General features: G+C 39.3%; 2 protein-coding genes across 2 annotated transcripts; one reads left to right on the top strand and one right to left on the bottom strand.

Moving 5' to 3' along the window:
- Window positions 1-700: 700 nt before the first annotated feature.
- On the top strand, window positions 701-10,740 carry LOC122396386 (protein strawberry notch). The gene is made up of 17 exons (XM_043394723.1): window positions 701-1,054; window positions 1,768-1,849; window positions 1,989-2,096; window positions 2,210-2,437; window positions 3,147-3,269; window positions 3,367-3,507; window positions 3,655-4,022; window positions 4,107-4,374; window positions 4,477-4,802; window positions 4,940-5,220; window positions 5,299-5,663; window positions 5,745-5,807; window positions 5,877-6,177; window positions 6,263-7,213; window positions 7,302-7,615; window positions 7,680-7,810; window positions 8,789-10,740. The coding sequence occupies exons 1-16, from the start codon at window positions 1,052-1,054 to the stop codon at window positions 7,784-7,786; spliced, it is 4,029 nt and encodes a 1,342-aa protein (XP_043250658.1). The 5' UTR covers window positions 701-1,051; the 3' UTR covers window positions 7,787-7,810; window positions 8,789-10,740.
- Window positions 9,194-14,180, bottom strand: LOC122396390 (Golgi SNAP receptor complex member 1). The gene is made up of 5 exons (XM_043394731.1): window positions 13,929-14,180; window positions 13,143-13,318; window positions 12,903-13,084; window positions 12,742-12,810; window positions 9,194-12,611 (listed from the first exon to the last, which is right to left on the bottom strand). Exons 1-5 carry the CDS (start codon window positions 13,960-13,962, stop codon window positions 12,374-12,376), a joined length of 699 nt encoding a protein of 232 aa, XP_043250666.1. The 5' UTR covers window positions 13,963-14,180; the 3' UTR covers window positions 9,194-12,373.
- Window positions 14,181-14,871: the final 691 nt, after the last annotated feature.

Below are 14,871 nucleotides of genomic sequence, written 5' to 3'. Positions count from 1 at the left end.
ACGGAAGAACACGTGTTCGATTAAGTGATTGTTAAATTAGTAATATTCGAGTTGACGCGTGTCCCGCGACTTGTCTCTTTTTTTTTCGATATTTATTAACGCAGTGACGTACGATTTGTGCCGCCCAGGCACGAACGGACCAGGAAATCGAGGAGCAATTTATTTAAACGGTATTAAAAACTCAACACGGATCGATTGAAATTTTTTTCGATGAAACGAACAATATCTCGCGATCAATTTTACTTACGACAATTTAATCGTTCGCGATCACATCCTGCTGTCGTAAGTTGCATGTTATGTTCAAGATTTTAAATAATATTCGCTACACGGAACAGCCGCTTGTTTCGTTTTAAATTTGCATGCATCGTCCTGAAAAATTTAGTTACGAAATAGTCGATAGATGTCAGAATTTTCGGCCGTTTTTATGTCCTCGTATCGAAAGCGTTCGCGTAAATTTCATTCCACGTACGTTTTCACATACGCGAAGCTCAGAGAATTGAGGAAATACCGAAGATCGAACCGTCCGGGATCTATCGATTAATTATTCTTTCAAAAGCGCGGTGATTTTTTGGTTAACGCGCTCCTGAGAACGTCCCCTTAAATGCATCGATCTGGCAACGTTGCACGAACGTATTCCGCAAGCAGCAGCCATAGTCAGCGCGTGTGTTTTTGTATTTGCATCGCGGTGTACCGTGGGCCGGGCGAAAGCCAAGATGGCGGCAGCCGTGTTTGGCGAACGCGTTTCGAGTGTGTGCTCGGTCTAGACCATGTAAATGGCTCGGCCTAAGCGCACAGTACATTCTCACGCTGTGATATTCTAATTCGCACAATTCGCCAGGCGTTCAGTCGTTATCGGGTGATGTTTGTTTGACGAGACACGAATCACGAGATACTTAAGGGAGGAAAAAAAGTGTCGTATCTCGTGCACCCTGTCAAGAGTCAGCATCTTCGACTGCACGACGAAGACCAATATCCACCGCCGTCGTACCGTCCGGGTGTTCGTTTATCTTGAATATTCCGCAATCGTGAGGACGTCGATAGATCTTTTGTCATGGTAAGTATTTTTTTTTTTTCTTTTTTTTTTTGTTCATCGTCGGCGCACGTTAAACGTTCACAGGAAGGCGCGCTTCCTCTTTCGTACGATGTATATTTTCTTCCGCGAGCATCCATCTCTTGGCACGACTAACCTATAGACGCGGGGTACATACGCACAGTCTCTCTTATTGTAATTTCAAATGACTCACACAGTTCTCCCTCCCCATGCTCTCTCAATCCCTCTCCCTTCACCCCAGTTGAATAAAGTATGTCTTTTCCAGTAGTAAATAATAAATAGCTTATTTTATTTCCGAATTTGATCTATTTTTAATCGAAACAAAATGGTTATTTTATTCGCATTGTCGCGAACATGAAAACTTGATCGGATCTAAATATTAAAGTATTTGAATTGACGTTATTAAATGATCGACGCCAAAAGGAACGTAAATTTTATTGGTTATATTAAACGCGTCGAACAATATCGGTAGTTCTATTTACACAAGCGGTAAGTGTAATTTAAAAATTTATTACTTCAATTTAAACGGATACATAAAATATTGTATTTTCGATTATAAAATATTTAAGGTCCAACCAGGGGCCCAAGTTTTTTGTGTTCCGTTGTAGTAATCTTTCAGAGTGTGTTATAAAGCAGAAAATAGTTTTTAAATTGTGGTTTATATTTAATAGAATTAAATAGGGGGTTTATAAAGTGTGAAAATGTTTTTTATCCAGTCAACCAAAAGGGATAAGGATGCAATGAACGAAGATAGCAGCAGTGATGAAGATGAAGATCCCGACAACATGGGGGTGCCAGGTAAGTTTCATATATTTGTTGTACATATTACTGTATTTATATTTTATTATGTATTGTTTTACACGTTATAAAATAATAAATTTGTCGTATACATAAAACAAGAAAGAAGCATTAGTCAATTGGCAACATTTTTTCTTAGGTGGTGGAAAAGATCTTGCCACCGCTACTGGTATCGCGAACATCAAGGATGAGAAACCAGCGGATGCACCGTCTAATCTTATGGTCAAAGGACAAGGGGGGATAAATAGTAAGGATAAATTTAATGTATATATGTTTTTCATTAGAATCAATTATTTTATTTAAATTTGCTGACATCGGTTACATATATGTATATTATTTAAAATCATATCCTTTCGACAGTGATGAATCAGAAATTTGGGAGCAAAATCCCTGGTGGATTAGTAACTAAGACTGCAACACCAGGATACGAAATGGTGCGCGTGGGAGGATCACAGGGTGTACCGCCTGGTTTTGTCAATGCAAATCAATTAAGTCAACTGGGGCAGTTGGCCGCGGCTGGACCATATGGTTTTCCACCGGGATTAGCAACTCTTGCAGGCTTCAATCCTGCTGCCTTTTTTCCACCTAGTAAGAATAAGTCTTTTGTTTTTCATTTTCACTGTTATATAACAAAGTAAAATTTTCGTATTTTTCATGAGTGTTGTGCAGTTCAAGTTAGGGATGCTTGAGTCTCGTAAAAATATCGATTTAATAAAAATAAATCCTCTTTTTCCCCCTGTGAGTTAATCCTACATATTTCTATTTAAGGCATTACAAAGAAAAAAAATTAATTTAATTAAGTGATAAATTAATTTTATTAATTATTTATTCGATGGTTATGAGTTTAAAAAATAGTAAATCTTACAACAATGCTTAACAAGGCTTACATAATCTTACATACTTTCCAATAATTCTTTGGTAATATCTTATGATAAAAACGTAGAAGCTTCAGCAAGAATACCTTCGAATCGATGTTTGACTAAATCCACGTCAGAATCAAATTAAAAAATTTATTTGCTTCGAAAAAATCGGTTCAGAATCGTACGTCCCTTGTGCGTTTAATGTATGTATGAATTAGCCATGCACATACATTATTAGTTCCATATGCTCGCTTGTAACTTACAAGGAAAGTGTATACATGTAACATTTGAAGTTTTTTTTTGTCCTCCATTGTATCACACATGATAGTGACAATTGCAACAGTGATTATTATACCATTGACAAATATTGTATATAACAATAATAATGTCATCGCCGAAAGAAACATCAATAGGTTTTATGTGTATTATTTTCTCAGGCATGGATATGAGCTTGATGAGTGGTATTATGGGTATGCCTGGAATGAACTTGACTGTAAATCCTCTTGTACAACTATTGAATCAAAACGGTATACATCCGAATTGGCCAGCTGGGCTATCAGGTACTTTTGTTCATTGCTATTGCAAGTTACGACCGAATGCATCATGATCGATAAATAAAATTGACATGTTTTGACGCGATGAAAACAAATTTGATAGGTAAAGCTGTGTCTCAGTTATGGATGAACGCTGGGGATCCCACTGAAATGACTATGCAACCAACATTACCGGAAGAAGAGGAGGTAGATGACGAGGACTTAGGTGTTGCAGAAACGTACGCCGATTACATGCCCACTAAACGTATGTTCGATTCACTCAAGTTGGAATAATATGGAGAATTTGTCGAATTTGATCTCAATTTTGTCGGAATCTTTGAGAAAATTGAAAACAAAAAAAATTCGATATTTTGCATGTGATTACTCAAATAATTGTTGTAATGCTCAACAGTTAAACTCGGACGGAAACACCCGGATCCTGTTGTGGAAACCGCATCGTTATCAAGCGTCGAACCAACAGACGTCTGGTATAAAGTTTCAATACCAGAGGAATCAATACGAACAGGAGCTTTATCCGCGTTACAGCTCGAATCTATAACGTACGCGTCTCAACAGCACGAGCACCTCTTACCAGACGGTACGCGTGCTGGTTTTCTAATCGGTGACGGGGCGGGGGTTGGAAAAGGACGGACCATAGCTGGCATCATATTCGAAAATTATTTAAAAGGGAGGAAACGTGCTATTTGGGTCTCCGTCTCGAACGATCTCAAATACGACGCAGAACGCGACTTAAACGACATTGGCGCATCGAAAATCGAGGTATTTTAATTTTATCCTGAGCTAAGACCGCGTCTCGTTAGTTTTAATTGATCGATTTAAATCGGGTTATTATGTATCAAGCAGAAATTGTATTTAAAGGTCCACGCATTAAACAAGTTTAAGTATGCAAAAATATCCTCTGCCGTGAACGGGAACGTAAAGAAAGGCGTGATATTTAGTACGTACTCTGCTTTGATCGGAGAGTCCACGCAAAGTGGTGGAAAATATAAGAGTCGATTAAAGCAACTTCTGCAATGGTGCGGTGAAGATTTCGATGGTCTGATTATCTTCGACGAGTGTCATCGCGCGAAGAATTTGTGTCCTACGGGTAGTTCAAAGCCAACGAAAACCGGTATGTATACAAAAGCACATTATTTAGATTCGGAAGTGGTTAATGAAACTATTTAAATTTACTTGCAGTATCTAATAATGTCGTGTAATAATGAGTTCACAGGCTTGACAGTTTTGGAGCTGCAGAACAAGCTTCCCAAAGCCAGAGTAGTGTACGCCAGTGCCACGGGCGCTTCCGAGCCTCGGAACATGGCGTACATGGTTCGGTTAGGGATGTGGGGCGAAGGGACGCCTTTCCCTGAATTTACCGATTTCATCAGCGCCGTCGAGAAACGAGGAGTCGGTGCAATGGAGATCGTAGCGATGGACATGAAATTGCGAGGCATGTACATCGCTCGACAACTCAGTTTTCACGGTGTAGCTTTTAAAATAGAAGAGGTACCGCTATCCAAAGAGTTTACCGCAGTGTACGATAGTTCAGTTCGATTGGTGAGTATTGGAGGAAATAACGCAACGTACCACGTTCTTTAAAACTATTTTGGAAAAGGAGACCAATAGAATTCCGTGATTGACAAGTAATAGCTACCGTAGTGTACAATCATAAAATGCCTCGATATTTATCACAGTGGGTCGAAGCAATGCAAAGGTTTCAAGAGGCGGCCGAACTGTTGGACGCCGAGAATCGTATGAAGAAGACTATGTGGGGCCAGTTCTGGTCATCGCATCAGCGCTTCTTCAAGTATCTGTGCATCGCCGCTAAAGTGAAACATGCTGTCGCGGTTGCGCGCGAGGCCGTGAAGTGCGGCAAATGCGTTGTGATCGGTCTGCAATCCACTGGCGAGGCTCGTACTTTGGAACAATTGGAACGCGACGACGGCGAGCTCAGCGATTTCGTCTCCACCGCGAAGTAAGCAATCGACGAGCTTCCGATGGAAAAGTGGCGATGATAAAAGTGCATCCACACCTTTCTTCCTCGTGTTTTCAGGGGCGTGTTGCAAACGTTGGTGGAGAAACACTTTCCAGCCTCGGATCGTAATCACATACACCGAGTTCTTGGCATAGAGCCGTCGAAGATGCAGAGGTTAGAGGACCTGGACGACATGGATGGCGCCGGGGGCTCTGCAGGTGGTAGCAAAAGGAAACCAGTTCGACAGGCAGCCCAACGGGCCTCGAAGAGGGTTCGAACGTTCCCATCGGACGACGATTTCACCGACGATGAGAGAAACGGTGGCCGCAGCTCCGACTCGGAATATAAACAAAGCGGTAGCGAGAGCGAGGACGAGCATAAAACGGACATGGAGAGCAACATCACCTCCGATTCTTCCTTTCAGTACACCGAGTCGGACTCTGGTTTGTTTTTGCAAATTCGTTTCCTTACGTCGGCGATTTTTAACCTATTTTTACTTCACTGATTTGTCGATTGTATCATAGACTCGGGCGATAGGCGAAAGAAGAAAGGCAAAAAGCAAAAGAAACCGGTGAAGAAACGTGCAGGTAGAGATTTTATATTAAGATAATTTTAGATTTTATAACGGACGTAACGGTGGTGCCGTGTTTGATTAGGGTATGCAGGAGCCGCCAGCGGAAACGCAGCGATTCGTAATCGAGCTCCGTCGAGAGACGCTGTCGAGCGCGCTTACACCATGAAGAAGGAATTACTGTCGGAGATAGAAGACCTAGGCGATCGGCTGCCACCCAATACCTTAGATCAACTTATAGACGAATTCGGTGGGCCTGAAAATGTCGCTGAGATGACTGGTAGGAAAGGACGAGTCGTGCAAACGGAAGACGGCACCATTCAGTACGAATCTAGATCTGAAGTCGATGTTCCATTGGAGACGCTTAATTTAACGGAAAAACAAAGGTAATCGCACAATCGATTCTTTGTGTTTGCGTAATAATATCTAAAAGCTTGGAACGACGACGTTGAATAATTGACATTATGACAGGTTTATGGATGGTGAAAAAACAGTAGCCATTATATCAGAGGCGGCTAGCAGCGGTATATCGTTACAGAGCGACAGACGAGCAAGAAACCAAATGCGACGAGTGCACATCACACTTGAATTGCCATGGAGCGCCGATAGAGCGATACAACAGTTCGGACGTACGCATCGTTCGAATCAAGTGAACGCGCCGGAGTACATATTCTTGATCTCGGATTTGGCCGGTGAACGAAGATTCGCGTCGATAGTCGCGAAACGTTTGGAGAGCCTTGGCGCTCTCACGCACGGAGACAGGAGGGCCACGGAAACCAGAGATCTCTCGCAGTTCAATATCGATAATAAATACGGACGTTCGGCTCTCGAAGCAACGATGAGGACTATAATGAAATACGAGGCGCCGCTGGTACCACCTCCTCAAGATTACCACGGAGACTTCTTCAAAGACGTGGCCGACGCGCTGGTGGGCGTCGGTTTAATTTGCAACAGTGAAAGCTCACCAGGTGTACTCACGTTGGACAAAGACTACAACAACATGTCGAAGTTCTTGAATCGTATACTTGGCATGCCCGTCGATTTGCAGAATCGTTTGTTCAAATACTTCACCGACACCTTGAACGCGATCGTCACGCAGGCGAAGAAGACCGGACGCTTCGATATGGGTATACTCGATCTGGGCACGTCGGGAGAGAACGTACGGAGAGTGAAATTATATCGTTTTCTACGGAAACACGCCACCGGTAAGGCGCCGACGGAACTTCATGTCGTTCACGTCGAGCGTGGCATGAATTGGTCCGAAGCAATGGACAAGTGTTCCGAGTTAACGGGATCCAAAGAAGGATTTTATTTGAGCCATCAGATTCGTAATGGAAAGCAGACGGCAATTCTCGCGATCGCCGTGGATACTGGTAAAAAGAAGACTGAGAGCAAGAAGGATCAGTTGTACATGGTTTACAGGTAAATCGATCAATTTACCAGTTCGCTTCTCTTTGATGTTTTCCCCTTTGGTTGTTTGTATTACGATTGAATCTGTTTTTGTCCCAAGGCCCAATACGGGGCTGCAGCTAAGGCAAGAGACTCTAGGTGAATTAGAGAAGAAATATAAGAAGGTGTCTTCAGACGAAGCGGAACCCCATTGGTCGCAGCAGTACGAGGCTTCCGTGGATACATGTTCGCACGCTTACTGGCGTGGTAATTGTAAAAATGCAACGCTTGGTATGGACTGCGAGGTCGGGCTCCGAAGACGTTCCTATAATGTTTTATCCGGTTCGGTGTTGAGCGTATGGAGTCGTGTAGAAAGCATTCTAGCAACACGTTCTGGTCACAACTCTAAGATGCAAGTTGTACGTTTACGAACTGGTAAGTTTAATACATGAAATCATGTACTTTTAAGGGCCGTCCGGTATAAAGTGTTCTGTTACAGACGAAGGTTTGAAAATTGTCGGTACCCTTATTCCGAAGTCCTGTATGGAGATACTACGTCAAGAACTTTCATCCGATTCGGAGAAAACCGAAGACCTCTCATTTTGAACATTTCGTTATTTCGCTTTACAGGTAAGAAATAAATAAAAAGTAAGATCCGATTAAAAAATTTATTAATTAGGACATACAGAGTATTCGATCATCCTTGGGAAAAATTTTAATGGGGGATTTTAGAGGCCAAAATAAGACGAAAATCAAGAATACTAATTTGTTGATGAAAGCTTCGTTAAAAAGTTATTAACAATTAAATTCAAAAATTTCAAATCGTTCTGGAAAAATTATTTTCAGTTGCGGGGATCAATTATAATCATTTTTGGTCATTAGACATACCCTCGAAATCCTACCCACTTTCGAGAAAAAAATTCAAGAATGGGTGAAGTTTGTCGACAAAATTAAAAAATTTCAAATCGTTTTGGAAAAATTATTTTCGGTTGCGGGGGTCGATTATAATCATTTTTGGTCATTGGATATACCCTCGAAATCCTACTCACTTTCGAGAAAAAAATTCCTTACTGAAAATGTAATGTCTGACCATACATTGACATGTTTCCCTGAAATTTTTCGCCGAAAAAGAAAAGCTTCAAATCGTTCTGGAAAAATTATTTTCCGTTGTGGGGGTCAATTATAATCATTTTTTATCATTAGACATACCCTCGAAATCCTACCCATTTTCGAGAAAAAAATTCGAGAAGATACTGAAATTTTTAGACGAAATTAAAAAATTTCAAATTATACTAAAAAAATTATATTTAGTTACGGGGGCCAATTACAAGCATTTTTGGTGAATAGACCTACCCCCGAAATCCTATCCACTTTCTAGAAAATAATTCAGTACGGGTGGAACTTTAAACGTTAATAACTTTTTAACGGAGCCTCCATCAACGAATTGGTATTCTTGATTTTCGTCTTATTTTAGTCTCTAGAATCTCCCATTATAATTTTTCCCAGGGGTGGCCGAACACCCTGTACATTCGTATCCATCGCGCCAATGAAATTCAACTCTTTTAAACATAAGAACGAGAGTGTACCTTTGTCTGTTGTCGAGAGCAGGACCAATGGAAGCGACTCTACAGTGACTCGTGGACAAATCCCTCTTCCTAAGCCTTGTGACAGAAATTTGACGAAGAAGGGGGAGCACTTGCAAATATATGTTGATGGCACGGATGCACGTGTTATAACTATGAAGAGATAAAAGGTAGAATCCAAAGCAAATCCCAGTGGCCTGCCGTTTATTGCCCTGTTCGGTATGTCGAGTGAAAGAAACGCGTGGCACGAACATTTCCAATTTTTGCGATTCTACGAACACGAGATCCGAGCTTGTCCCTTCGTTAGACTCTCGCGTTGTTATTTTATAAGTTTTAACAAAGCCTACTTGCTCGCCCGTCGCATCTCAATACACAAACGTCATCAAATAGTTGGAATTTTTTCTTCTTTCCTTCTTTTCTTTTTTTAAAAAAAAAATTTTTTAGTCGTAGACTACGCCCGTATTACGTTGGGTTAGGTTTCGAAACGGAGTACAATTTTCCATCTTTCTGTTCGTTTGTTTCGCGTAAAAAGGGAGAAGGTATCGAAATCAGTAGCCATTTTTTTTTAGAAACATTAAAATTAAAGATTCCGCGAGATGCATTTCGTTGCATACGGATAGGAGATATTTAGGGTTTCGTTCCTTTCGATCGCGTTGCGGAAGAGATTCGGCCAGTGCGACGTAGCTTTACTTTGCGTCTGTCACAACTGAAATTTCGCAGTGGAACGAGGTTAAGAAATGTGAGATTCATATTGGGAAGCACGAACAATTTAATTAGGTGATTCGTATCGACTTTAAGGAATTCGTATTTTACGCTAACTATATCCTGGACCGAAGCGACATCCAGTGAGAATCGATTGTATAAATCGTAGCAGTAGGTCGGGGAAATTCGCTTACTCGTGTATTGTGATCGATATAGTAAGTGTAATACGAAGGAAGAAGAGTGTACGTAGTATTAGTAATGTACGAGGGACAGTGAAGGATGACGATCAATTCTCGCTGGAAAGTACAGAATGTATACGCGACTGTTCAACTTTTGTTTAATCGTTGAATCGATCGGATAGTTAATTATGATCATTGCTACTGCTACCATTAATATTATTACACTACTACTGCTACTATTATTAGTATTAGTAACTCCCACTGCAAAACTATTACTATTATGACCGAGGTGGGGGAAGGGGGCGAGGTAATAAACGATCGTTATATCACATCAAACATTACGTTGAAGCAGAATGTTCGTTGTTTGTAAATCAAGTGCCAATGTAGACGTAACTTGTTTCCTTTTTTCCTAAATTCGCGTTCGGTGATTGGAATCGAACAAAAGGTTTTCTTCACTTCTATTAGACACTTCGATACAAGTTCGTTGTGTCGCCGTTAAGTAGCATTTACCGATAATTTAAAATTAAAACGAAAATTGTTGCGACCTTGTCTCCCGATGTTCTCCATTTATAAGTAGTCGGCATTAAAGGGATAAAAAAAAATAATTAGATTCAAACGATACGTACGGCAATATATTTATATTCAGAATCATAAAGTGTAGTTATGCGGCTCGCATGTATATTGAGTAGATGTCTGTTGTTTGTTTGTACGCCTGGGCGAGTTTCGATAGAGTGCTAAGTGGGTTGGATCTCGCAGTCTATTGTCGATTACGGGAAACAATAAAATGAAAAATATTCGGATTAGCGTGTAGAGTAATTCCGGAGCAATACGATAGAATCGGATTTTTCTTTGGTAGATTCTCGATTGTAAGGTGATACGTGGATTAAATATTGTCCGGCGTGTTCGACGCTACGGGAACGGAAACGTGATTGTGAATATTTTCCAATCCTTCGCGACTCCCCTCACTGCAAAGAATCGTTTTTGACGTAGCACACAAGAAAACTACTGCGTTTCTACGGATACACTACATATTGCATTTATAAAGAAAAAGAGAAAGAGGAAGAAAAAAAATGAAAAAAAAAAGAAAACAATGTAACATACAACCGTTTACGTAGCATACATAAGAACGTCCTTATTGCGTTGCATTTCTCTGTTTGTTCGTGGAATTGGATACGATAGAAAAGATAACCTATAAATTATTTATTTACGTACATTGTACAATGTACAAGGGATCATTCGTTTGGTTTGGTTTATCAATGTTTTTAATGGCAATCGGTTATTACAAAAGAATCACGTGAAACGAATCTGCGGAATCGTTTACTCGTCACAAATGCGGAGATTCCTGGGGGAAAAGATAATGGAAAACTATCGGGAAAAGTAAACCAGTTGAACGAAATTTAAATATAGAAAGTGATTTGTGATTATATGGAAGGTTTCAAACTGTAAATATTATATATTAAAGAATATAAAGCAGTTTTAGGTCACACGTGTACCTTATATTCGAATATTTTTACAATTTTTTTTTTTGTTCTTTTTTTTTTTTTGTTTTGAGTTCCTATTGCAAGCAAGGTGTAATTTATAAATGTGGTATCTAGTATACGTGGAAACAAGCACTGGCACTTGCCCGGAACGATTCCTTTCGTAACGTGCTGTGTTTTGTGAACTCGAATGAGAGACTTGAAGATATATGCATATATATATATGTACGTGCGTGTGTATATATACATGTATAAATGTCTCTGTGTATGTAAAATCAATACTTCGTAGTAAAAATGAAAAAAGATGATGTTAAAAAGAAAAAAAAAGATCGATCCTTCGATACGAAGTCCGGTTTTATTATTGCAATGTTCTCATTAACATTGTTTCCTCCCCCCTTCGTTGTCGCGCAACTTTTCTCCGGTGTCGTGCATCCACTACATTTCTTTCCTTTCGTTGTTTCGAACACTCGTTACGCCGCGGAGCATAATAGAAACATTGATCACATAGGCGTATAAAATACAATGGATTTCAAGTAAAGAAAATATGTAAATTGTTTTCCTTTTGCGAGTGCGAGTGCATTGCATTAAAATTATACGAATAGTGAATAAAAAACCTTATATAAATATCAGTCTGTTGTACTGCGACAAATAGTAATGATTTTTGGTATTATTTTTCTTTTCGATCTATGAAAACCGACACACATCCGCGCGTAGGTTGAGTTTCTATGAAGCATTAATTTCTATTTAATATCGAGAAGCTTTTTACGCAGGCATAATTTTCCACGGACCTTGTTTTTAGGTATGGTACGTTCGTAGTCGTGTATATAGGAAATCGAGAGAAAGTACAAATATAATTTTATAAATGCGTAAAATTTTCATCATTGATTTTAACGTTTATTAAATTAACATGTCGATCGTGGATTAAAGTTCTATACATAGTTTGACCCACGACTTAAGTTAGGTATAAAAAAACTGTACATTTCAACATTTTTTTTTTGTTTGTTTTCTTTTTGTTGTTTTTGTTTGTTTGTTTGTTTTTTTTACTTGTAAGAACGAGGACATTCATTCGACCATTCAGAGTTCACTCACGTATAATCTCGCACAGCCACGCTCTTTCCAATTTCAACGTTTCCTATTTGCATGTATTTTGTAAATACATCACCAAATACCTCTTACTTCTACATATATGCATTCCCATTGACGAATCACTAACCCATTAAGGGTGGAAGTAACTTTGGTATAGATGGTTATTTAGTGAAAAGCATACAAGAGCATAAGGAACGTGCAAAATCCAACGATAAGACCGAGAATTAGAGAGTCTCGTCTTTTACGTAGATTTATCCTTTGTACTAGGCTAGTTACCGCTGGAAATCGATTTGAAATATCGTTTAATCTGGTTTGTATACGTTTAAATGTATGCCTCTGGGTCATCAAATGTTCTCGCGTCTCCATCGCTATACTTATCTGATCATTGATTAAACGATCCGAACTAGAAAAAAGAGAAAAGAGTTTCCATAAATTTTGTATCCTGACGAATGTAAACAAGCAAATCAGCTCTTTGGTATATACGAGTAATATTACATCGGAATAAAACGAATTGTATAGCAAACTTTACTTACTTCTGAATATGTTGACTTTCTTTCAAATACATCTCCCGGCGATTCAGTCCGCTCGCACTCTTGTAGTTACTGCGAGGCGAACAATTTTTTATAAGTCTTAAATCGCGCGTTCGACGACGAAAATAATGTTTAGAAATAATAAAACAATGGTAAACACATACTCGATCTCTTTACGAACGCTTCCCAGTAGATCTTCTCTGTCTCTTCTTGCTTCAAAATTATTTCTAATTTTATTGAATTCGAGCTTGTAATCCTTTAGTATGTCTTTGTGACGCTGCATAGTATGTAGCATCGCAGCACCGTTTGGTTGTAACTCGTTCATTCTCTCGTTTATAGAGAATAACTATAAGAAATGTATATATTTTAAACTATTTAAACGGTATTAGATATTTTAAACTTACTTTAGTTAATAAAGCTTCTATCTCTGAGGCCATGTTCTCAAAGACATGTTCTTCGTCCAGAAGTGGTACTTCATCTGTATTAATGAGCTTGGTGCCAGTATTGATACCAAGTTTACTGAATGCTACAAGCTTTGCGTCAATTTCATTCTCTAGATGTCTTGCTTGCCTTCGCAGATCTAAAACAAAATCTGCAGTCAGTGACAATCCAAACAAAGAGAAAAAAGAGCATAGATATATATATTAATACGAAGTTTTTTAGTAAAAGTAATCTGTTACTATCGTGTGCGACTAAAATGAATAACGTCATAAAATTCTGTAATTACATTCTCCGGAAATAATGATTGACCATCTATGATCGTGAGGGTTAGGAAACATACTTTGCATTATACTCGTTACTGGACAGCCTATTTCGAGCGAAATGTATCTTAGGAGATCGTTCCACGACACAATCTTTAGTTCCAATCGTATACAAGGGAGTTACAATCCTCATAATTACATTCTTTGTACTTAAAAAGCACTTTGGTCCAACAAAAGCGGAGTACCCTATTTTTGTTTTCTCAGAATAAAAAAGAAAACCCCCAGCTTTTGTTAGATTTTGATAGCAAACGATTAATCACGGTGATTTTTTTTCTCAACGTAACGGTCAACATCGTTTTAATAATAAAATGACGTATGTCAAAACAAGGTGGTTCGATGTTACTTGTTGGAGTAACTTTCATTTCTCGATAATCGAGGGCAGCAAAGACAATTATAACGAAAGCAATATTCGCGTCAAACAAGATCTACCTTCCCAATCGACAGCACCTAATGCGTTAGCCATTTGTTGTTTTTAAATCAGGAGATGCTCTATTTCCTTTCCTATGATGTGTGAACAGATACTACATACGATATAACACAGTTCCACGAACAGATGATGACAACCAGATACCTATACAGTGTTACCAGACGGTAGACTGGTGTCCAGAGGAAACTACCCCTCCACTTACGCATATTAATGCACAGCTACGTGTACGTGAGATTCGGTGTTTCGGGTATCTTCGGGGATTCGAGAAAGAAGGCGAATGTGAGACAGCTGAAATACGATTTGCGTCAACCGGTACACGATTTCGAGTCTAATGACTTTCGAGGAATAAATATCAGATAAAATTGTTAATAATAGTAACCTGTACATCATATAAGGGAAGAAAGACTTTATCGATTTCGGTAGTTCAATTAACCATTGGTGTTTTTATCAAGTCCATCGTTTGGTAACACTGGCGAGACTCGAAGTCTTACGTCGGTTGATGCAATTCGTATTTCATCTGTTTCGAGAGAGAAAAGGAAAGACTCATGTTCGCCTTCCTTCTCTAATCCCCGAAGTTACCCGAAGCGTCGGAGCTCACGTAAACGTGGCTGTACATTGGCGTACGTAAGTGGTGGGGCAGTTTCCACATACTGGCGACAGTGTACCGATATACCATGAGTATGTGAAGTAAACTAATCTGCTGTATAAACACGTTCACCGATTGGAAATGAAAAATGGCGGAAGAACTTGAATAAGGGATCATTCCCACGATAATATATTCTTTTTATCTTCTTATCTTTATTTGTACAGAGAGGAAAGAATAAACGGGCGGGGGAATCGAAATACAGTTAAAAAAAGGAAAATAAAATCATTTTTCTTTCATTTATGTCGTCTGACAAAAATAATCTGTTATTATATTCTAACCTTAAAAGTTGTTACTTTCAT

This window comes from Colletes gigas, unplaced genomic scaffold, assembly GCF_013123115.1.
Source record: "Colletes gigas isolate AHSC1104 unplaced genomic scaffold, ASM1312311v1 Colletes_gigas_Sc00007, whole genome shotgun sequence".
Classification (NCBI taxonomy): domain Eukaryota; kingdom Metazoa; phylum Arthropoda; class Insecta; order Hymenoptera; family Colletidae; genus Colletes; species Colletes gigas.
Note: the sequence above shows the minus strand (reverse complement) of the source record. Positions and strands in the feature narration are given on the sequence as shown.

What these genes read in the sequence shown, in the direction of transcription:
- LOC122396386 (XM_043394723.1), top strand. An exon ending in AGGACAAGGGGGGATAAATA is followed by an intron (nt 2,097 to 2,209) that starts GTAAGGATAAAT and finishes TCCTTTCGACAG; the next exon opens with TGATGAATCAGAAATTTGGG. An exon ending in ACCGGTGAAGAAACGTGCAG is followed by an intron (nt 5,808 to 5,876) that starts GTAGAGATTTTA and finishes GTGTTTGATTAG; the next exon opens with GGTATGCAGGAGCCGCCAGC.
- LOC122396390 (XM_043394731.1), bottom strand. Translation starts at nt 13,962, where the DNA reads ATGGCTAACGCATTAGGTGCTGTCGATTGGGAAG. An exon ending in TAGAAGCTTTATTAACTAAA is followed by an intron (nt 13,085 to 13,142) that starts GTAAGTTTAAAA and finishes CATTTCTTATAG; the next exon opens with TTATTCTCTATAAACGAGAG. An exon ending in GAAAGTCAACATATTCAGAA is followed by an intron (nt 12,612 to 12,741) that starts GTAAGTAAAGTT and finishes TCTTTTTTCTAG; the next exon opens with TTCGGATCGTTTAATCAATG.